General features: G+C 37.2%; 1 protein-coding gene across 30 annotated transcripts in view; it reads right to left on the reverse strand.

The window, feature by feature from the left end:
• Positions 1–25,240, reverse strand: part of EVI5 (ecotropic viral integration site 5) — a 250,020-nt gene that overhangs the window by 66,207 nt on the left and 158,573 nt on the right. For 29 of the 30 annotated variants that reach the window (XR_015160507.1, XM_086391182.1, XM_086391210.1 and 26 more), the window contains 4 exons: positions 24,572–24,712; positions 23,188–23,346; positions 11,869–12,015; positions 1,278–1,373 (listed from right to left, as the gene is read on the reverse strand). Coding sequence is in view for 28 of the 30 variants with exons in the window: in XM_086391182.1 (XP_086247308.1) it covers positions 1,278–1,373; positions 11,869–12,015; positions 23,188–23,346; positions 24,572–24,712 (543 nt within the window). In the remaining 2 variants the exon portion in view is untranslated. Of the gene's footprint in view, positions 1–1,277; positions 1,374–11,868; positions 12,016–23,187; positions 23,347–24,571; positions 24,713–25,240 lie in introns of those variants that run through there. The other variant, XR_015160508.1, reaches the window with a different exon arrangement.

A 25,240-nucleotide genomic window follows, 5' to 3' on the forward strand; every position in this document is an offset into this window, starting at 1 on the left:
GCAGAAGCAATCTAAATGTTCATCAATGAATTAACAGATAAACAAAAAGTAGTATGCACACACAATGGAGTATTATTCAGCCATAAAAAAGGAAGCAAATTCTGATACAACATTACAACATGAATGAACCTTGAGGACATTACCCTTAGTAAAAAAAAGCCAGTCACAGAAAAACAAATACTCTATGATTTTACTTACATGAGATTAATTAGAGGAGTCAAATTCAGAGACAGAAAGCACAAGGGTGGTTTCCAGGGGTTGAGGGAAGAAGGGAATGGGGAGTTGTTGAATAGGCACAAAGTTTCAGTTTTACAAGGTGAAGAGTTTTGGAAATTGGTTACACAACAATGAGAATGTACTTAATGAAACAGGCTGTATACATTAAAATTGTAAATTTTACTGCAGTAAGTATTTTTTTTTTTCTTTTTTTTTTTTTATTCTTCCAATTTTATTTTATTTTTAAACTTTACATAATTGTATTAGTTTTGCCAAATATCAAAATGAATCCGCCACAGGTATACACGTGTTCCCCATCCCGAACCCCCCTCCCTCCTCCCTCCCCACACCATCCCTCCGGGCCGTCCCAGTGCACCAGCCCCGAGCATCCAGCATCATGCATCGAACCTGGACTGGCAACTCGCTTCCCACACGATACTTTACATGTTTCACTGCCATTCTCCCGAATCTTCCCACCCTCTCCCTCCCCCACAGAGTCCATAAGACTGTTCTATACATCAGTGTCTCTTTTGCTGTCTCGTACACCGGGTTATTGTTACCATCTTTCTAAATTCCATATATGTGCGTTAGTATACTGTATTTATGTTTTTCCTTCTGGCTTACTTCACTCTGTATAATAGGCTCCAGTTTCATCCACCTCATTAGAACTGATTCAAATGTATTCTTTTTAATGGCTGAGTAATACTCCATTGTGTATATGTACCACAGCTTTCTTATCCATTCATCTGCTGATGGACATCTAGGTTGCTTCCATGTCTTGGCTATTATAAACAGTGCTGCGATGAACATTGGGGTACACGTGTCTCTTTCCCTTCTGGTTTCCTCAGTGTGTATGCCCAGCAGTGGGGTTGCTGGATCATAAGGCAGTTCTATTTCCAGTAAGTATTTTTTATTGCAATTTAAAAAACTGGACTTGGAAAGAAGTGTTGAATACAGAAACACAGTCATTAGGATGAAGACATAAGTCACTATCCAGGTGCAGAGGAAAGGGGAAATAACTGCATTATTACTACATTTACTTTACTATTTTGATATGGTACCTGGATTTCAAGCTCAGCAATGTGCTGCTGTAGTTCAGCAACAGCTGCTATGCTATCTGCTTCCCGGAGTCTCACAGCCATCACTTCTTCCTTGTTCTAGAGTGGTAAACAAAACAAATCAAAAATAAACCACACAATAAACCAAACCATTAATAAAATACAAACACTGTACCTTGCCTCAAATTTAGAAAGTAACAAATAGACCCCTGATTAAATCAGAGGGGAAAAAAGTGCCATTATAACTAACACAACATTGTAAATCAACTATACTCCAATAAAAAAATCTTTTTAAATGCCATTATATCTTGAACTTGGTATAAAATGAAGAATAAATATACAGAACAGCATTCCATATTTAAGAGCACTTGTATATAAATATTGCTCAAACTTTTAAATTAAAAGTTAACTTAATTAAAACTATTAAAATTACTGTTGACTGTGAAAAATTAATTTTTTATCCAAGAACAATTATTGAGAACTTTCAAATATGTAACTAGGGCAATAGATTGATAGGGAATATAGACACTGTATATTAGCTAGATAATATTTTTAAAATTACATTTTGAGGCAATGAATGTTAATGAATATTTACTTTATACTAAAAAGGAGATAATAGAAGAGAAAGATGGGATATACAAAAATATATAATATTGAGGAAATATTAACTTCAGTTGAAATTTAGCAATCAGTATCAAAAATGTGCAGCATGGTGACCATAGGAGAAATTAAGCACCTGACAGTAATATCAAAATTTTTTAAAATATCAAACCTAGTAAAAATATAATTAAACTTTTAAATAAAAATATATTCATTCTTTTATCTTTTTAGATATGATCCTGGTACTTCTTTCAAGCAAATATTGCTTTAAATATTTTTGCCACGTTGTACATGGCCACTAAGTATAGTTTCTGCACCCAGTTAATGACCAGCTCTCAAGCAAGTGTGTGTGTGCGTGTACAAATATGTTTGTATGTATATTTACAATATATTTTAAATCTAGATTGAAATAGAAGATGTACAGTATGTAACAGTTAAGACATGTAACACTCATTATTATAAATTCTATTTAGTCAATATACTCTCACAGAATGCTTTCCTTAATTTTTGCCAAATCTTGTGTCCATAAGTCATCTACCACTGAAAATGAGGAAAAAGTAAAGTGTTGATGTGAACTCTGGCTAATTTTTGTTCATGTTATTTATTCTGATAATAGAGTTATTATCACTCTGATAACAGTGATCAAATACTGGAAGATAATTTCCTCAATATTACTGTGTTATTCATAATGTTAAGACTAAAGACACAACACATTTTTAAGCTTTAACAGTCTAGAGAAGGACACAAAAATTTTCTTTAAAGGGCCAGATAGTAAATAATTTCAGACTATGGGTCATACAGCCTATCACAATTACTCTGTCGGCCCCTGGAGTGTGAAAGTGGTTACAGACGATATACAAATGAATAGGAAATAAATGAATATATTTCAATATACAAATGAATGTATTCCAATAAAACTTTATTTACAGAAACAGGCAAACAGATAGATTTGGAACATGGGCTATAGTTTGCCAACTTCTGGTCTAGATAATTAACAAAACAGTAAGTCAAGCTTTGATTTGTAGTTTGCCAATTCATGTGGTATAACTACTCCCATCATGGCTCCTTTCAACTTGACATAACATTAGTGAATATTAGTGAAGATAACATCAGTGGCACACCATGGTATGTCTACAATACAGATATAGTTAAGCATAAATAATCTGAAATGCACAGATAATAGTAAAATGTAAAAATTAGGAAATCATGAAGTTTGAGTATTTACTATCATTATTTTATCATAATTTGTTAATTACATTAAATAATTTAATTTTTAATATGGCTGTTTAACAATTATGTCACAAAATTCCTGAAAATTTAACAATTGGTTCTTGCAAGCCTTTACCAGCTAGTTCCAATACACCATTGTGTCTATGTTTAATAAAACTCAAATCTCTGTCACTCCCTTATTTTAAACACTTTAATAGTACTCCACAGATCTTGAGATAACAGGTTCTTTTACTGGTGTCCAGGATTCCCCATGATTTGGCTTCCCTATCTACTGCTCTAGCTTCATATATTACCAGTATTCCTTATCACACACTCCCCTCCAACTTGAATGAACTTTTAGTTCAAGCAAACAACCTTCTCTGTTTTGCTCTTCACATGTGCTGTTCCCTTCGCCTAGTGAACTCTCTGTTGCCTTTCGTCAACTGACTCCTACACATCCTTAAGGTCTCAGCTGAATCATTCCTTAGTGAGCTTTGCTTGAACCATAAATCTAACACTAAACTCACATTACAGGATACAATGTACCACCTCAATCATAGCACCACTCATACTGCATTGTAATGGTGTGTCTGTCTGTATCCTTTGCTAAGACAGAGCCCCTTGAGGACAAAGATCTCTTTCCAACAGCCAGCACCACCTTGCAACCACTGAGTGCGCCACTTAAAAAGCCTCATCCTTTAGCTTTAGCTAACCCTGAGATGACAGTAGCCTCAGATGAGATCAGATCAGATCAGTCGCTCAGTCGTGTCCAACTCTTTGCGACCCCATGAATCGCAGCACGCCAGGCCTCCCTGTCCATCACCAACTCCCGGAGTTCACTGAGACTCACGTCCATTGAGTCAGTGATGCCATCCAGCCATCTCATCCTCTGTCGTCCCCTTCTCCTCCTGCCCCCAATCCCTCCCAGCATCAGAGTCTTTTCCAATGAGTCAACTCTTCACATGAGGTGGCCAAAGTACTGGAGTTTCAGCTTCAGCATCATTTGGAAGTTCTTCCTTCCAAAGAAATCCCAGGGCTGATCTCCTTCAGAATGGACTGGTTGGATCTCCTTGCAGTCCAAGGGACTCTCAAGAGTCTTCTCCAACACCACAGTTTATAAGCATCAATTCTTCGGCGCTCAGCCTTCTTCACAGTCCAACTCTCACATCCATACATGACCACAGAAAAAACCATAGCCTTGACTAGACGAACCTTTGTTGGCAAAGTAATGTGTCTGCTTTTGAATATGCTATCTAGGTTGGTCATAACTTTCCTTCCAAGGAGTAAGCGTCTTTTAATTTCATGGCTGCAGTCCCAGAAAAACAAAGTCTGACACTGTTTCCACTGTTACCCCATCTATTTCCTATGAAGTGATGGGACCGGATGCCATGATCTTCGTTTTCTGAATGTTGAGCTTTAAGCCAACTTTTTCACTCTCCACTTTCACTTTCATCAAGAGGCTTTTGAGTTCCTCTTCACTTTCTGCCATAAGGGTGGTGTCATCTGCATATCTGAGGTTATTGATATTTCTCCCGGCAATCTTGATTCCAGCTTGTGTTTCTTCCAGGCCAGCATTTCTCATGATGTACTCTGCATATAAGTTAAATAAACAGGGTGACAACATACAGCCTTGACGAACTCCTTTTCCTATTTGGAACCAGTCTGTTGTCCATGTCCAGTTCTAACTGTTGCTTCCTGACCTGCATACAAATTTCTCAAGAGGCAGATCAGGTGGTCTGGTATTCCCATCTCTTTCAGAATTTTCCACAGTTTATTGTGATCCACACAGTCAAAGGCTTTGGCATAGTCAATAAAGCAGAAATAGATGTTTTTCTGGAACTCTCTTGCTTTTTCCATGATCCAGCGGATGTTGGCAATTTGATCTCTGGTTCCTCTGCCTTTTCTAAAACCAGCTTGAACATCAGGAAGTTCATGGTTCATGTATTGCAGAAGCCTGGCTTGGGGAATTTTGATCATTACTTTACTAGCGTGTGAGATGAGTGCAATTGTGCGGTAGTTTGAGCATTCTTTGGCATTGCCTTTCTTTGGGATTGGAATGAAAACTGACCTTTTCCAGTCCTGTGGCTACTGCTGAGTTTTCCAAATTTGCTGGCATATTGACTGCAGCACTTTCACAGCATCATCTTTCAGGGTTTAGAATAGCTCAACTGGAATTCCATCACCTCCACTAGCTTTGTTCGTAGTGATGCTTTCTAAGGCCCACTTGACTTCACATTCCAGGATGTCTGGCTCTAGGTCAGTGATCACACCATCGTGATTATCTGGGTCGTGAAGATCTTTTTTTCTTTTTTCAAGAATCTGTGTATTCTTGCCATCTTTTCTTAATATCTTCTGCTTCTGTTAGGTCCATACCATTTCTGTCCTTTATCGAGCTCATCTTTGCATGAAATGTTCCTTTGGTATCTGTGATTTTCTTGAAGAGATCCCTAGTCTTTCCCATTCTTTTGTTTTCCTCTATTTCTTTGCATTGCCTCATGAGACTCTAAATCAGAATCACTAGATTAAGCTGCTTCTGAATTTCAGATCCACAGAAACTCTGGGGTATTAGTGGTTACTATTATTTTAAGCTGCTAAATTTTAAAGGTTATCTGTTAAATAGCAATAGATAACTAATACATATTTACTCTACTAATTTTAACTGTGTATAAAAATATTATATCCATGAGGTAAAACACCAAATATTTGGGCACCAACTTTCTCCTACTTTTCCTCCCTCTCCAACCCAATCATTGAGTCTCTATAAAATTACTGGATTGATCTACTCTACTTTAGTTCCATTGCCAACACCTGAGGCAAAGCTAGCACCTCTGTCTTGTTCTATTACCTGATGATCTCATATCACCTCTCTCCAAAGCCACCTCCAATCCATGTCCACACACAATGGCATGTGTGTTCTTTTTAAAAATAATTATATTGTTACATGCATTATCTCCTAATAAAGCTAAAATTAACTGCTGAAACCTTAAGCATATTTGCATAAACGCAAAATAGTTCCTCCAGTTCAGTTCAGTCACTCAGTCGTGTCCGACTCTTTGCGACCCCATGAATCGCAGCACGCCAGGCCTCCCTGTCCATCACCAACTCCCGGAGTTCACCCAAACTCATGTCCATTGAGTCTGTGATGCCATCCAGCCATCTCTTCCTGTCGTCCCCTTCTCCTCCTGCCCCCAATCCCTCCCAGCATCAGGGTCTTTTCCAATGAGTCAACTCTTCGCATGAGGTGGCCAAAGTATTGGAGTTTCAGCTTCAACATCGTCCTTCCAATGAACACCCAGGACTGATCTCCTTTAGAATGGACTGGTTGGATCTCCTTGCAGTCCAAGGGACTCTCAAGAGTCTTCTCCAACACCATAGTTCAAAAGCATCAGTTCTTCAGCGCTCAGCTTTCTTCACAGTCCAACTCTCACATCTATACATGACCACTGGAAAAACCATAGCCTTGACTAGACGGACCTTTGTTGGCAAAGTAATGTCTCTGCTTTTTAATATGCTGTCTAGGTTGGTCATGAGTGAAGTCGCTCAGTCGTGTCCGACTCTTTGCATGGATTGTAGCCTACCAGGGTCCTCTGTCTATGGGATTTTCCAGGCAGAATACTGGAGTGGGTTGCCATTTCCTTCTCCAGGAGATCTTCCCGACCCAGGGATTGAACCCGGGTCTCCCACATTGTAGGCAGATGCTCTACCATCTAAGCCACCAGGGAATGATCTCCTTGCAGTCCAAGTTGGTCATAATAGTTCCTCCAAATACTCATTAATTATTGCCCTATTGTGGTGGTTGTAACAAATTCTTTGATACTCTTTCCTTCAGGAGTTGTAACTTAATGCCCTTTCCTCCACTTGGACCATCATCTAGGCTCAGTAACCTGCCTGTAAGGAACAGAGTATGAGGGTGGGGGGACTTCTGTAAGTGGAGAAAGCTAGCAGATACCAACTTAAGCAAATGACCAAAGTTAATAGCACCAGAGGTAATGCCCCCTGATGGGCTTCCCAGATGGCTCAGTGGTAAAGAATATGCTGCCAGTGCTAGAGATGCAGGTTTGATCCCTGGGTCAAGGTCCCCTGGAGGAAGATATGGCCACCCACTCTAGTATTCTTGCCTGGGAAATCCCATGGACAGAGAAGCCTGGCGGGGCTACAGTCCATGGGGCTGCAAAAGAGCTGGACACGACTTAGCAACTGAACATATACATGCCCCTGATATAATATACTGAGAAAGGGCGTAAGACACATAACCTTGGTCTAAGCATAAGAAAACATCAGATAATCCTAAACTGAGGGATTTCTACAGCATACCTCACAGATCAAAGAAGAATGAGACATGATGGGGAAATCTGAATGAAGTCTGTAATTCAGTAATAACATTATTACTAATGTTCATTTCTTAGTACTAATAAATGTGTCATGTTTATGTAACAGGTTAAAATTAGGAGGGACTGATTAAAGGTTATATGGGAACTCTCTGTACCATCTTTGCCACTTTACTGTAAACATAAAATTATTTCAAAAGTAAAAGTAAAAAACTGATGCAAAGGACTTCCCTGGTGGTCCAATGGTTAAGAATCTGCCTGCCAATGCAGGGGACAGGGGTTTAATCCCTAGTCCAGGAAGATTCCACATGCTGTGGGGCAACTAAGCTGTGTGTCACAACTACTGAGCCCAAGCGCTTCTGAAGCCTGCAAGCTCAAAAGCCTGTGCTCCGCAACAAGAGAAGCTACTGCAAAGAGAAGCCCCCGCACCACAACTAGAGAGAAGCCCCCACTCACCACAACTAGAGAAAAAGCTCTTGTAAAGCAAAGACCCAGCACAAACAAAAATAAAATAATGAATAAAATTTAAATAAAAAACTGAAGCAAATATAGCAAATCAAAAAAATGTATCATGTTTTTTATCCTACCTCTCAGTGGCCTCCCACAGCATTTAACAGTAAAACTCAAACTTGTTACCATGAGCTATAAATATCTACATGGTAAGAAGCTAAGTCCTAGCTTACCTCCCTGGCTTTATCTCATTCAGCTCTGCATTATATATGAGACTCAGCAACCAGGTTCTTTCCTGCTTTTTGGGTCTTGATCTCTGACCTTTTTCATCTAAGGATCTCCCTCCTACTCTTCATATGGCTGGTTCTTTCTTATTCTTCAGCTCTGATACCATCTCCTGGCATTTGATCTTAATTACCACTTCCTCTAACTTCTCACTCTATAGAACATTATTACTAATGATCTTTTCTATTTCTTATTTATTGTTTCACTAAACATTAGGTCTACCTTCTCCATTACTGTATCCCCAATGCTTATAAGAATAACCTACAAGAAGACACCCAAATATTTGACAAATATGTATGCTGATGTTATCATTCTTTGAAGTCTCATAATCTCACCTCCTCCAATCCTTATTTGAAAATCACTGATCTAGAACATATAAATTGCATCTAATTAAAATGAAAAGACTTTATTATACAATTTATAAGAAACATGATAAAGAAACAGGTACCATCACGCCCTGCAGGTCAAAGCACAAAATGGTACAAACCTAAGGAGAGTAATTTGACAAAAACTAAAAAAGTACCAAGGTATTTACTCACTGACCAAGCAATCAAATTTATAGTAACTTATTCTATAGAAATGTGTAGAAATACCTCTATACATCTGAAAGTATGTATGTACAAAGTCATTCACTATACACTGCTTGTAGTAGTAAAACACTGGGAACAAACCATGAACCCATCAACAGGGACCTAGTCAAGGATACTGGGGTATATACATGCAATGGAAAACAATGCATCTTAGAAACTAACGAGGAGACTCCAAGCACTGATAACTGAAAGCTGGACAAAACATATTAACATAAAGAGCAAAAAGCAGAATATATTATTCTCTGCTAACTTTCACATAAGACTGTGAGAAGAAAAAGTATATACTTTTAATTACTAGTATCTGCCTAAAAGAAACTCTAAAGGAAGTTATCAGAAAATAATAAAAGCCATTATCTGCGGAAAAAATAAAGGGGTATATGTGGTAGTGTCAGGAAGAGAGTAAGATAAAAAGGATTTGAATGTTTTCATTTATATTTAGCTTTAAAAACATCAAAGCATTATGAAAAAATGCACAAGTATTAAGCTACTAAAAATTACATGATAAGCAACAGGTTTAATTTCTTGTTTTCTTCCTATCATTATTCCATACATGCACAATATTATAATCATAAAATACTTTGTTCAGCTTTCCTCACTTAACATTATTTATTACACAATTTTATAAGTTTGTATATGAATATGTAATACCTTTTCTCCTGGAGATAGAAAATTATATATCTGTTATTAGAGTATAAAATCTTTGTATAATTTTGAAATTTAGATTTACACAGGAAATCCAACAATCTTATCACTGAAATTCTGGGGGCCGGGTATGTTATGGAATTTCAGATTTTTCAGACTTCAGAAGAGTAATAAGGTGCATAAATGGAACACTATACTATCCAATGGGTTCTGAGGCAGTGTCCAAAATGAAACAGTATGCTCAATGCTCAACAAAAATGAAGCAGTGATGTATAAGTACTCAAACCAAGTGGGATAAGTAACAATGATAATGCTAATATTAAAAACAATATCCCGGACTTCCCCAGTGGTATGGTGGATGAGAATCTGTCTGCCAATGCAGGGAACACGGGTTCAGTCCCTGGTTCTGAAAGATTCCACACGCCATAGCAACTAGGACTGTGTACCACACCTACTGAAGCGTGAGTGCCAAGAGCCTGTGCTCCCCACCAACAGGAGCCACCACAATGAGAAGCCCGCACACTGCAACCAAGAGTGGCCCCCGCTCGCTTCAACTAGACAAAGTCCACATGCAGCAACAAAAACCCAGCGCAGCCAAAAAAAAAAAGAAAAAAAATTAAAAACAAGCGAAAACAGTATCCTGCTTTACATCAATGAAAAACAGCATGAGCTTTAATAATTACTTATCAACAAACCACAAGCTATAATCACATAAAATGAAATGAAAAGTATCAGATTTATATAACTGAAAGACTAGCTCTCTTGAAAAAGTTCAGTTTACTGCTGAATTGTTTCAATATGACAAATTAAATATTTAACACTTAATCAGAATGTGCCAGATGCTAGGGTGACAATTAACATTGGTCATGCTGGAAATCTGCAAAAGGCATTTAAAAAATTTGAATAAACCAATATACACCTTAAACACAGGGGAGATCTCAGAATCAGCATCTGTATATACTTTACAGAGGTATTAATGAAAAGTTAAAGTTAAATAAGATCTCATATCAGTTCTCAGAATTCTGAATGTGGGCCCATTACTTACACAAATTCAAAGCAAACAATTATTTTCATCGGCAAACTCCCCAAATATTTATTTCCAAATAACACTTTACTTTGATTAAAAGGTACTAAGGTATTTGGGGTACAATATCAAATCCAGCAACAATGTTATCAACATGTTTAAAGGAAAACATATCAATAATAAAATACTAAATTTAGTTCTTTATTAAAAATAAGTCAGGACAGACACTGCAAAATAAAAAACTGAAAAAGATATTAGTATAATAAATCAAATTGATGTAATCTCATGTTACATCACCTTATTTTTAAATTAGCCTAGGGAATTTCCTGGCAGTCCAATGGTTAGGACTCGGTGCTTTCTCTGCCATGGCTTAGGTTCAATCCCAAGTCCAAGAATTAAGATCCCACAAGACAGAAAAAAAAAGCACACTTAGTTACATACTTCAGGAGGGACTACTCTTACATTAGTACAAATTTCAGTACTGCCTACAGATTTCTGTCAGAGTAAACTGTAACAGTCATGCATATTTATTAGGATGTAATTTCATCTCTGGATTTCAGTGACACTGATAAACCACTCAAGCTTCACTTTTGGTTTTTAATGACACTAGAACAAGTTGATGGAATTACAGCTTTATATCTGCCATTGAAAGTCTTATTTCTTATCATAGAATAGTAAGGCTGGAATCTTTAAAGGGCATTATTCCTACTCTTTCACCATGGAAAGATGAATGTCTAGTTTTTTTTTTAAATCTCATAAACAAAACCAAACTTGCCCTCGTAATTCATTCTAATGTTCACCACAGTCATCTCTTTAGTTATTTCTCACACACACACACACACACATATACAACCCCTCCCCTTCTACCTCATTTCCCAACTTCGCCTTCTCTCTAATCATTGCTGTATTATAAATTTATTTAAGGAAAAAAAATACTTGCATTCAAAAACTTTTCCATGCTTTATGAATCCAAACACTCCATAAAAAATTTAATTGATTAAAATAATAACTTGAAATGCGTACAATTTTGCCAACCCTTGGGTACACACACAGCTCTTTTATTCTCTATCCAGAAAACATATATCAATATTGACAGCTCACTAATAAGGTGCCAATCAAAGCAGAGTAGACCCAACTTCTCTAAATTACCTATCTTTCTGGTTGAGACATTAAAAGTTTCAGTTTTAAAGGGCTACAGGTCAACAGAGATACCAACCTTCAATCACTTGGTTAACTTAATTTCCTAACCATGTGGTTGAAAATGAAGTTTCCAGCCTGAAATTTACCCAGAGCATGATGAGGTAACCTGGCCCAAAAGCAACTGCCAAACTAAGTTCAGGAAAAGTAGGAAATAAGACTAGCTTCTTTTAGTTTTATGATAATGTACTCAATGATGAGATAAAAACAAAAACAAAAAAACATTATTATATTGACTAAAACATAAACTTGCTAGTTGATATATTTACCTTGCATTCAATCTCTGCTTGTTTGCGCTTTGCTTCACTCAATTGGGTAAGCAATCCTTTGTTCTGTGCAGAAAGATACTGCACCTTCTCCTGTAGATTGATCACTTCTTGCTCTGCTCTTCGAAGATGATTACTATTGATCTGGTTCTAAGAATTAAAAATATAAAACAGAATACAGATAAAAATACAAATATCAGAATACAGATAAAAAACTGGTGGCTCAGAAGGTAAAGAATCTGCCTGAAATGCAGGAGACCAGGGTTCAATCCCTGGGTTGGGAAGATCCCCTGGAGATGGGAATGGGAACCCACTTCAGTATTCTTGCCTGAAAAATTCCATGGACAGAGGAACCTGGCAGGCTACAGTCCATAGGGTGGCAAAGAGTCGGACATGACTATCACAAAACTTATAAATTTCTACGTGTATATATTATGTCTCAGCAATATTTTCAATGTTATTGTTAGTTATAGGTCTATTTTATTCAACAAATAGTTAAATACTTAAAAAAATTATAAAACTGCTTTAAAAATCAAAAGAATGCATAAGGTTCACATTAGAAACTTTCATTAAAGATCCATTTACCATTCATACAATAAATATCTTTTAACTATAAGGATGTTTATATAGAACTTATAGGTATTAATTTCTGAAATAGGCAATATGGTATAAACAGATAGATACAGAGATATGATGTATTTAATAACTCCCCTTTCCAGTTCACAAAAGAAAGCACAGATCGCTGAAAAGATACCACTGAAAAGATACTTACTGAACTGCAAACTTTTTGATGTCACAAACTGTGTCATATTAACTACATTCCTACAGTGTATAGCACAGTCTGTTTTTATGGCTTATGGACTAGCTTTGAATTCTGGATTACCATTTGGTAATTAAACAAACTAATTAATGTCTAATTTCTATTTCCTCATTTGAAAAACGTACACAGGGCTTCACAGGTGACTCAGTGGTAAAGAATCTCCTGCAATGTAGGAGACTTGGGATGGATCCTTAAGTTGGGAAGATTTTCTGGAGAAGAAAATGGCAACTCACTCCAGTATTCTTGTCTGGGAAATCCCATAGGCAGAGAAGCCAGACAGGCTACAGCCCATGGGGTTTCAAAACAGCTGGACAAGACTTAGTGACTACACAACAATAATACTTTTTTTTTTTAAAGAAAACCATATGCAAAATACTGTCTATTTCTCATTTAATTGTCTTTACAATTACTTCATGAACTGTAAACCCCTACGCTCCTCTGTCCCTGGGATTCTCCAGGCAAGAATACTGGAGCGGGTTGCCATTCCCCTCTCCAGGAGATCTTCCTGACACAGGGATTGAATCCAGGTCTCTTGGATTACAGGCAGATTCTTTACTGTCTGAGCCACCAGGGAAGCCCTTTTAGTTTCTGGGATACAGCAAAGTGATTCAATTATATATATATACACATATATATGTGTATATATATATATTTCCCCCCCCCGCCCCCGTTCTAAATACTTTTCCATTATGGTTTATTATAGGATATTGAATATAGTTCCCTTTACTATACAATAGGACCTTAACATTACAGATAGTGAATTCACTGACATGAAGTAGTTTTCATATTCAGGCTTGACTCAGCTTGATTCTCTCAATTCTAAATTACTCTATTAGGGTCCTGAAAGAAACAGTAGGCATTTTCATAACCAAACACAGGCAAAAACCTGGCTCCTCATTTAACAATTCCTCAATCTTGGTGAAGTTATCTAATTCTATCAAGTTTTAGTATACTGATAGGAGTGGAGATATTACTGCTTGACTTTTAAGGCTGTGTTGTGAGAATTACATGAGAAAAGCTTATGAAAGTAGTTCTCTCCTAATGCCTGAAATGGAAGACATTTAACAAATACTTGGTTATTACTATTACTATTCTATCTCATTCTATGAAAATGATCCTGCCTCCAGTTTTCATTTTAAAATCTGTATCACCTGATAGATTTAAGCTCAAACACTTTCTACCACTTCCAGGTTTCTTTATTTTCACTATTCATCTTCCTGACCCACAGAAGTAATGCCTCCTTCCTGTGACCATCCTCTACTCTCTTCTTCTCACTTTCAATCAATGAACACTGTCTGTCTACAAAGTTAAGAGTGAACTTCTTAACCATATTCAAAATGTTCCACAGCCTGTTTTTACTGTGTTATCTCTATCTTATCTATCTTATCTCTGTCTATCTCTGTCTTATCATTAAAACAAATAACTATACTTCAGAGGGACACCCCTTCAACATACACTCCAAAACTCCTCTCTGTACCCCTAAATACCATTCCATGCTCCAAAATTACAAAATACTCACACAAATAATTAAAACCCAAGAATTGACTATGAGTGAGAAATGGCAGACAAAAAATATGCTAGATTCTTAAGAACTCTAGATAAAAATCACATAAGGATTTTATACAAAATAGTTTACATATTTACATATTAAACATAAAAAGAGGCATAAACAAAGAACTAGTCACTGTCAAAATATCAGCAAATTTGAAAGATAACCAAATATAATTTCCAAAATTAACACTGATAATAAATTCAATTAAAGGGTTAAATAGGAGATTAAACATAATGAGGGCTTCCCCAGTAGCTCAGTTAGTAAAGAATCTGTCTGCAATGCAGGAGACCTGGGTTCGATCCCCGGGTTGGGAAGATCCCCTGGATAAGAGCATGGGAACCCACTCCAGTATTCTTGCCTGGAGAATTCCATGGACTGAGAAGCCTGGCAGGCTACAGCCCCTGGGGTCATAAAGAGTCGGACTTCGCTGGTAGCTCAGCTTGTAAAGAATCCACCTGCAATGCAGGAGACCCTGGTTTGACTCTGGAGTCATGAAGATCCCCTGGGGAAGGGAAGGGTACCCACTCCAGTATTCTTGGGCTTCCCTGGTGTTTCAGACAGTAAAGAATCTGCCTGCAATGTGGGAGACCTGGGTTCGATCCCTAGATTGGGAAGATCCCCTGGAGGAGGGCATGGCAACACCCTTCCAGTATTCTTGCCTGGAGAATTCCCATGAGCAGAGGAGCCTGGCAGGCTACAGTCCATGGGGTCGGAAAAAGTCAGATAAAACTAAGCATCTAACAACTAGACACAATGAGGAAAAAATTAGTGTCCCAGAAGATGTCAAGAGATAGAAAAAAGAATAAAGGGGTATAAAATATACTTTACAGGTGGTGCCCTCCCCCCAAAAAAGTGAGCTGTGATGGCTTAAGAAGATGATAATTGTTGTAAAAATTGAGAATTTTTACAACAAAAATCATGTATGCATCTATACCCTAGGAAGCACAATTAGTCCCAAATACTATTTGGGATAAATATAAATAAATCCTTATCAAAATATATTATATCAAAACTTATAGAATGCTAAAGTAAAGCAGAGGCAAATCAAGGGAAAAACAGTATCTGTGAAGGTGGAAAGTGAAATATCCAGCAGACATCTCAACAGGAAAAATTGGTAGTGTTAAAAAAAAAAAAATTCATCCTATAAAAGTATACTCAGCTAACTATCACAGAGGAAAGTACATTTATTTTAAGAAAGTGAGAGAGTTTACAACTCATGATTGAAACTGGGAGGAAACTGTTAAATAAAAGTAAGAATAAAGAGCAAAAAAATAGCATGCAGGTAGACAAAACCACAGGCTTCCCTTGTGGCTCAGCTGGTAAAGAATCTGCCTGCAATGCAGGAGACCTGGGTTCGATCCCCGGGTTGGGAAGATCCCCTGGAGAAGGCAAAGGCTACACACTCCAGTATTCTGGCATGGGGACTCCATGGACTATACAGTCCATGGGGTCTTAAACAGTTGGACACGAGTAAGCGACTTTCATTTTCACTTTTCAGACAAAACCACAGGAATATTGACTCCATAAGACAATAATATCTAGAAATTTGGAGGTAAAAAAATAATAGGAATTTGGAGGTACAAATAATAGTAAGATATAAGACTAGAAGATGCAAGAGCACATGGGAGTTCTTCTAAGGACCTAATACAGTTTGGAAAAAACCAGAGATAATTAGTAACTTTAGACTTTGTTCCGTCAGGGAAGCATTTTCTTTCCTAGGTAACAAACACTAGTAGAAAAGAAAAGGAATTATAAAAGTCAAATTAATATGGGAATACCAGACCACCTTACCTGCCTCATGAGAAATCTGTATGCAGGTCAAGAAGCAACAGTTAGAACTGGACATTGAACAACAGACTGGTCCCAAATTGGGCAAGGAGCGCATCAAGGCTGCATATTGTCACCCTGCTTATTTAACTTATATGCAGAGTATCTCATGTGAAATGCTGGGCTGAATGAAGCACAAGCTGGAATCAAGATTGCTGGGAGAAATATCAATAACCTCAGATATGCAGATAACACCACCCTTATAGCAGAAAGCAAAGAGGAACTCAAGAGCCTCTTTGTGAAAGTGAGAGAGGAAAGTGAAAAGGCTGGCTTAAAACTCAACATTCAGAAAATGAAGATCATGGGATCCAGTCCCATCACTCATGGCAAATAGATAGGGAAACAATGGAAACAGTAAGAGACTTCATTTTTTTGGACTCCAAAATAACTGCAGATGGTGACTGCAGCCATGAAATTAAAAGACACTTGCTCCTTGGAAGAAAAGCTATGACAAACCTAGACAGCGTATTAAAAAGCAGAGACACTTTGCTAACAAAGGTCCGTCTATGGTTTTTCCAGTAGTCATGTATGGATGTTAGAGTTGGAACCATTAAGAAAGCTGAGTGCTGAAGAACTGATGCTTTTGAACTGTGGTGTTGGAGAAGACTCTTGAGAGTCCCTTGGTCTGCAAGCAGATCCAACCAGTCAATCTCAAAGGAAATCAGTCCCGAATATTCATTGGAAAGACTGATGCTAAAGCTGAAACTCCAATACTTTGGCCACTTGATGCAAAGAACTGTTTCACTGGAAAAGACCCTGATGCTGGGAAAGATTGAAGGCTGGAGGAGAAGGGGACGACAGACGATGAAGTGGCTGGATTGCATCATCAATTCGATGGAAATGAGTTTGAGCAAGCTTTGGGAGTTGGTGATGGACAGGGAAGCCTGGGTGTGCTGCAGTCTATAGGGCCGCAAAGAGTTGGACATGATTGAGCGACTGAGCTGAATAAAAGGAAAAAGAAAAACAAACCCAATAAAAAGCGAGAAAGGAGGAAAAAACGGAAAAAAAGAAGAGAGAGAGTATAAAATAAAATAACTTCAAACACATCATAATAAAGACTTTTGATTTCTGATTGAGGATGTAGAGAGTCAGAAAGAACACTGGTTTTCAATTAAAAAAAAATAAGGGCAGCCAAACTCTAAGTTCATGACTACTGCTGAACACACTGAGAGGTCACAGGATAACTAACCAGCCCCAAATCTAAGAAGGGACATGGCAGATGCTGCTATAAGCCATTAAGAATAATTCAGCTAGAATAAATATCAAACTGGTGGAGCATACGTATGGGCTGGTTAGAAAGTGTGGAGCCTGTGGGGACAAAACAGTTCACAAACTCTTGTACATTTTTCTTCAACAGAACAGACCGAAAAGATGGATGAGAGTCTTGAGAAAGAGATCTCCATAGTACAGGCCTCAGGGAGGGGGAAAGGGCACTAATCCTTGCTTATCTCCTCTAGGGAACCAAAGGTTAATTTGCTTGGAGCAGGACAACAAACACTGCTGTCCCTTGGGCACTGGGAAAACAAGTGCATCTGGGGAAGGGGCTGGACTATAGCTTGGGAATAGGGTTCCTGATGGTTCAGATGGCAAAGAATCTGCCTGCAATGTAGGAGACCTGGGTTTGATCCCTGGGTTGGGACAATCCCCTGGAGAAGGGCATAACAACCCACTCCAGTATTCTTGCCTAAAGAATTCCATGGACAGAGGAGCCTGGTAGGCTACAGTTCACGGGGTTGCAAAGAGTCAGACACAACTGAGCGACTAACACACACAGGACCCGAGCACTGAGGCCAGATGCCCCAGATACAGGAACACACTAATGCAGCGAAAGACTGTGGCTTTCTCAGAACAACAGGGCAGGCGTGTTCCCTGCTCTTCCAGTTTCTTGTGGAACAAAAGTAACAGTGGGACACTGCTGGGGACTGACAACTCCTCAAGTGCTGTGCAAAGGGCAGACCTAAAGATAGTGAGAAAACCCTCTGGCAAACCAGCCCCTAACCTAAAAATAAGACATTGCTAGAGGAATTTGAAGCCTGTGGTGCAATGAGGGTAACCACAGAAACAACAAACCTCAAACCTGCCCAACTCCTGACTGTATTAACTCAAACCCCCCACATTAAAGGCCCAGTAGAAGGAAAGATGTACCCGTTTCCAGGCATACAAACCATTTACTTTAGTCTACTCTCCTACACAAGATGCACATCTAGTTTAAAAAAAAAAAAGATTACAAAGCATAGGAAAAGGTAAAAAACCAAACACTTCCAAGAGATAAAGCAATCAACAGAACCAGCCTCATACATGACACAGATATTGAAGTTTTCTGACAGGGAATTTAAATTAAGGGCTCTATGGGAAAGGAGAAAGATATGCAACATCAGATAGGTAATACCAGCAAAGAAATGAAAACTGTAAGAATTAAAAGGAAATACTAGAAGTAAAAAGCATAGTAACAGACGTAAAGAATGCCTTCAATGGCTCATCAGATAACTCACAAAGTGGAGGAAAGAATCAATGAACTTAGTGATAAATCAAGAGAAATAGGTCAGTCAACAGAAACTGAAATACAATGAGGAAAAATAATGGGAAGGCAAAGAATAACCAAGAATTGCTCGACAACATCAACAATTTAATGTAAATACAACTGGAATTCCTGAAGAAGAGAGTGTGGGATAATAAGTATGTGATGAAATGATGACTAAGAAATTACCAAATTTCATGGCAGTCACAAATTCACAGGTCCCAGAAGCTCAAGGAAAAAACAAGCAAAAGTCACATCAAGTCAAATTGTATTTCCCTAGGAAATTGTCCACTTCATCTAAAGATTCGAATTTCAAATGTATCGCTTAAACATGCCCACAAAACAAAAAGACAAGACTGTTTAAAGGAATGAATTCCAGGGACTTTCCTGGTGGTTCAGTGGTCTTTGCTTCCACTGCAGGGGGCAGGGGTTTCATTCCCTGGTAGGGGAACTAAGATCTCAACTACCCCATGACCAAAAAAAAAAAAAAAAAAAGGAGTTAAAAGAAAAGGAATGAATTCCAGCAAATATTTAAGTAACAGGTAATTTCAATCTTACAAAAAAACTTCTGAGAATAGAAAAAGTTAAATACAACCCAACTCATTTATCAAGCTTACTATAACCTTGGTGCCAAAACCAGATAAAAGTCTCCCCACAAAAGAAAATTACAGTACAATCTAATTCAGGTACAAAAAAAATCTAAATTATGAAAAAACTGATTCCTGCAATGGGAATATGTTATGTATGTTTCTGTGTCTGCCCTCTATATCACAAACTTGTATTTTGATAACTGTACCTTAATATAACTGGTTTTCTTCACAACCCTATATATTTTATTTTATGCATTAAAAAATATTATTTTGAAAAGAGGTTCATAGGTTTCAGGCTCCCAAAGGGGTGCATGGCACACAAAACAGATAAGAACCTCTGTACTAAAGAAACTCCTATTGGAGATATACACAAGGAAACATGCAAGAATGTTCAGGGCAGCAATGTCTGTAATAGCAAATGTCAGTACAAGGAGGAAAGTGGCTCCATAAACTAAGGTATACTTACCAGGCGCACTTTTCTAAAAGTCATTAAAATGAAGGAACTGGAGCTACATGTATCAGCAAGGACCTATTTCTTAATCTGGATGCTGAATACATGGGTGGTTAATGCAATATTCTTTAGATAATCAACACATCACACTATTTTTATTTATTTTTCTCACTTTGCAATGAGAAAGCATCATGGATCATCACCAGTACATGCCCTGACATTTAGGAACCATATCCATTAGTCAGGAATAGTGCAAAATACAAATTCCTTAGGAAGGTTTTCTCCTTTCCAAATTTCTTCTAGGTTTTCCAAAACCACCTAGTTGGAATTAATTGTCCTGTCCTATTCTCCATTGCAATTTGTATTTAATTCTCTAATTACAAATTTCTGAATTATATAGTGCTTCCAGTTTTATTGATAAATTAGAGATACCAAGAGAACATTTCATGCAAAGATGAGCTCAATAAAGGACAGAAATGGTATGGACCTAACAGAAGATATTTCAAAGATATTAATATATTAAGAAGATATTAAGAAGAGGTGGCAAGAATACACAGAAGAACTGTACAAAAAGATCTTCACGACACAGATAATCACGATGGTGTGATCACTCACACTGACCTAGAGCCAGACATCCTGGAATGTGAAGTCAAGTGGGCCTTAGAAAGCATCACTACTAACAAAGCCAGTGGAGGTGATGGAATTCCAGTTGAGCTATTTCAAATCCTAAAAGATGATGCTGTGAAAGTGCTGCACTCAATATGCCAGCACATTTGGAAAACTCAGCAGTGGCCAAAGAACTGGAAAAGGTCAGTTTTCATTCCAATCCCAAAGAAAGGCAATGCCAAGAATGTTCAAACTACCACACAATTGCACTCATCTCACACGTTAGTAACGTAATGTTCAAAATTCTGCAAGCCAGGCTTCAGCAATACGTGAACCGTGAACTTCCAGATGTTCAAGCTGGCTGAAAAGCAGAGGAACCAGAGATCAAACTGCCAACATCCAGTGGATCACTGAAAAAGCAAGAGAGTTTCAGAAAAGCATCTATTTCTGTTGTATTGACTATGCCAAAGCCTGTGACTGTGTGGATCACAATAAACTGCGGAAAATTCTGAAAGAGATGGGAATACCCGACCACCTGATCTGCCTCTTGAGAAATCTGTATGCAGGTCAGGAAGCAACAGTTAGAACTGGACATGGAACAACAGAATGGTTCCAAATAGGAAAAGGAGTACGTCAAGGCTATATATTGTCACCCTGCTTATTTAAATTCTATGCAGAGTACATCATGAGAAACGCTGGGCTGGAGAAAGCACAAGCTGGAATTAAGATTGCCCGGAGAAATATCAATAACCTCAGATATGCAGATGACACCACCCTTATGGCAGAAAGCGAAGAACTAAAGAGCCTCTTGATGAAAGTGAAAGAGAAAAGTGAAAATGTTGGCTTAAAGCTCAACATTCAGAAAACTAAGATCATGGCATCCAATCCCATCACTTCATGGCAGATAGATGGGGAAACAGTGGAAACAGTGGCTGACTTTATTTTTTTGGACTCCAAAATCATTGCAGATGGTGATTACAGTCATGAAATTAAAAGACGCTTACTCCTTGGAAGGAAAGTTATGACCAACCTAGATAGCATATTCAAAAGCAGAGACATTACTTTGTCAACAGAGGTCCATCTAGTCAAGGCTATGGTTCTTCCCAGGTCATGTATAGATGTGAGAGTTGGACCAGAAAGAAAGCTGAGCGCCGAAGAACTGATGCTTTTGAACTGTGGTGTTCGAGAAGACTATTGAGGGTCCCTTGGACTGCAAGGAGATCCAACCAGTCCATCCTAAAGGAGATCAGTCCTGGGTGTTCATTGGAAGGATTGATGTTGAAGCTGAAACTCCAATACTTTGGTCACCTGATGCAAAGAGCTGACTCATTTGAAAAGACCCTGATGCTGGGAAAGATTGAAGGCAGGAGGAGAAGGCGACAACAGAGGATGAGAAGGTTGGATGGCATCACCAACTCAATGGACATGGGTTTGGGTGGACTCTGGAAGTTGGTGATGGAACGAGAGGCCTGGCGTGCTGCGATTCATGGGGTTGCAAAGAGTCAGACATGACTGAGCAACTGAAGTGAACATACAGCATTGTATAAGTCTAACATGTACAGCGTAACTTGATTTACATATATTGTGAAATGATTACCACAGTAAATTTAGTTAACATTCGTCTTATATAGTGAATTTAAATACAGTTTGTGCATGACTGATTTCTCAAGTATAAGATCTTTGATGGCTACACGCTGCTTTGTATTCATAAGTTCGAAAAACTACATTTGTTGAGTTTGACTCATTTACCTATAGTCACTCTGAAATAAATCCTGAACACTGGCTAAAAAGTTGTGGTTGCATATTTAATATTTATATTGAGATAAAATCTGATCATAAGAGTAAAACTGCCCATCATAAAGCCAGAGTTCTACTTTTTATAATCTTACTATTATTTTTAACTACAATGAAAAACACATGAAATAACTCTGTGAACAATGTAAAATAAGATATACTTATTCTAAAGGATTTACATATCTGTGTTATCACATTCAAGTTGGGATGATGATTTTACATTTACGTGTATAGAATGATATATGAGTTAACTATGCCCCCTACTGACTGAAAAAGTATTCTGAAAACCAAATAACATTACAGAGAATAGATGTACCACATAAAAACCAAATATCCCAAATGTACTTTTATAATGCAAATGGATGTCATAAAAAGGACTTTGTAGGTTTTAAGTCAAGAATATCTGAGATAGTATTTACTAGAGAAACAGGGGACAAGAGAAGTATAACTTTGGAACTGACTGCTCAGAGTCACCACATTACACAATTTTAGGAAGCATCCTTCACATTACATTCTGTATCAGTGGTTGTCAAGCAGGGGCAATTTGGCCTCCCTGGGGACATTTGACATCTGTGTGGAGATGTTTTCAGCCATCATAGGGAGGTGGGGGTGTGGTGCTTCTGAATAGAGGGTAGAGGGATGTGGTAGTAGTTAGGGGCCAGAGATGCTGCTAAACGTGCTACAATGCACAGGCCAGTCTCACAAAAAAAAATTATCTGGCCCCAAATGTTAAGCTGTGTTAAGAAATTTTGCTCAACCTGAATATTCCCTTTTAGGTTTGCAATAAGGAAACAAAGTCAAATAGAGTTTTACGACTTGCTTCAACTTTGCTGAAAGAGTTAAAGAAGACACTAAATCTCTGCCATCAAGGAATATGGGTTTTGGGACTTTCCTAGTGGTTCAGTGCTCAAAATTGCCCCTGCACTTCCAGTGCAGGGGGCACAGATTCAAACCCTGGTTGGGAAACTAAGATCCTGCATGCCACATAGCATGGCCAAAAAAATATATATATATAGTATTACGTTTTAGTCCTTTTCATTTGGGATAGAAAATTGTAGATGAGATAGTTTCATATGTCCACCTTTTAGCTCTACTGTAAGGATGATACAATTTGTACATAAACTTTTGATGGGTTAACAATAATTTTTAAAGTTATTAGGCTACCTGTGTTTCCATTTCCATCATCCTCTGTTTTATTTCTTTTATTTCTGCTTGTGTTTCAGCTTCTCTAAGTCGGATGGTCATCAGTTCATCTTGTAACTCAATCATGGCATTTTTCTTAGGTGGGTCTTTCCATCTCCCAGTAGTACGAGCTAAGTGGCGCTAAAATTAAAAAAAAAAAAATTATATTGCAACAAATATTCCCAGTACTATATATACTTTTATATATATATAAACATATATACTTATATATATATAATATATACTTTTATATATTTATAAATATATATATATATTTATAAATAAAAGCCAAATTAACTGAGCACTTATTTCAGGCCCAGTACTGTATAACCCACTTTATATGTGTCATTTTATTTAATTCCCAGAAAATCTTAAAAGTTAAACGCTATTATTTTCACTGTACAGAAAAGAAAATGGAAATTGTGATTAAGTAACTCCAGAAAGGTCCCACAGCCAGTAAGTGGCAGATTTGGAGTATAAACTCAGATACAGTTCAAACATGTTTTTATTCTGTAGATTAATTATTGTAAAAAATATAATTTTTATCCTCATTTTTCCCTGAGAGATTTTTACATTATTTTTTAATGAAATCCCAGGAAAAGGGGGAAATGGAACCATTCATGAATTAGGGAAACAATAGCAGAAATTAAGAACACTGTTCTCAAAAAATTCTTTCATTTGTTTTTAATTAATTTCCAGTTTATTGCTGTCTGATATTTCTTAAAAAAAAAAAAAAGCCATGGCAATGTAAAGAACTTTGCTAGATATATTCCCCACCCCAATTCATACCAAGATCACTTTCTGAAATAATACGTAGTTTTTTTCCTTTCTGTTTTCCCTTCTGTCTTATAGATTCTATTTTTCTTTTTTTTTTTTGCTACTTATCAGTAGTTTCCCTCATATGTGAATAAATTTGTGGCATATAACCAACTAAATGTCTATTTTATTTTGTGATAAAACCATTTTCAAAAGAAGTTACAAATTCATAAATTTATGTTGATGCCACACACCCTTCTGATGTTTCATAATGACCAATGAATTAACAACAGAAGAAATAAGTATAATATAAAAAATATTTTCTCTTAGTTCTTTAGAAAAAGTTAACATAAATCACAATGGTATAATAAGACAACAAAAATATGACTTGGTCTCTATTTTACATTTTACTTAATTCTAAAAATCAAAGAGAAAAAAAGCTTAAAAGTACTTTCAATTTCTAAATGCTCTCAGTTTTGTACCTAACAGAGTCTTTCTCACTTTAAACTCAAACCCTAGTGTTGGTCGTTAACTACTTCAAATTTATACAAAATGGATATTCAGGTTTTACATTTTTTTTAAAAAAGGCACACAAAATATACTCATATACCTGCCAGTGTTCCTCCAAATCCTTGACTTGTTGTCTAAGCTCTTTCAAACCCATAATAGCTTCTGCTTCTCTCAGTTTCACAGCAATGAGTTCTTCCTGAAGTCTTGCAATGTTATTCTCATCAGGAAAGGAGTTGTTTCTCTAATGCAAGAGAGAATTGGGGATTTTTTTTTAATTTAAAGAATAAAATATAGCATATACAACAATACAGCAAAATAACAAGAGCTATTTTATCTCATATGTAATTGTGCTTAATTTGATACAATCTTATTGAGATATAATCCACAAACTATGAAACTTATTAGTCAGCCGTTTTTAAGAGTATTCACAGGGTTATGCAACCAGCATCACAAACTAATTTCAGTACATTTTAATCACCCCCAAGAAACCCTATGCCCATTTGCAGTTACTCTATGTTTTCTACACCCCCAGGCCCCGACAATCACTAACGTATGTCTCTACGATCTTGCCTATTTTGAATATTTCATACAAATGCAATCATACAATTTATGGCCTTTTATGACTAGCTTCTTTAACTCAGCATGTTTTCAAATTTCATCTTTTTTTAAAATTGCCAAATAATAATTTCAATGTACAGATATACGACATTTTATTTATACATTCATCAGTTGATGGAAATATGAGTTGTTTCCACTTTGAGGTTACTAT

Source organism: Bos grunniens, chromosome 3, assembly GCF_055505025.1.
Source record: "Bos grunniens cultivar Pamir isolate PY7600 chromosome 3, Bosgru_T2T1.0, whole genome shotgun sequence".
Lineage (NCBI taxonomy): Eukaryota > Metazoa > Chordata > Mammalia > Artiodactyla > Bovidae > Bos > Bos grunniens.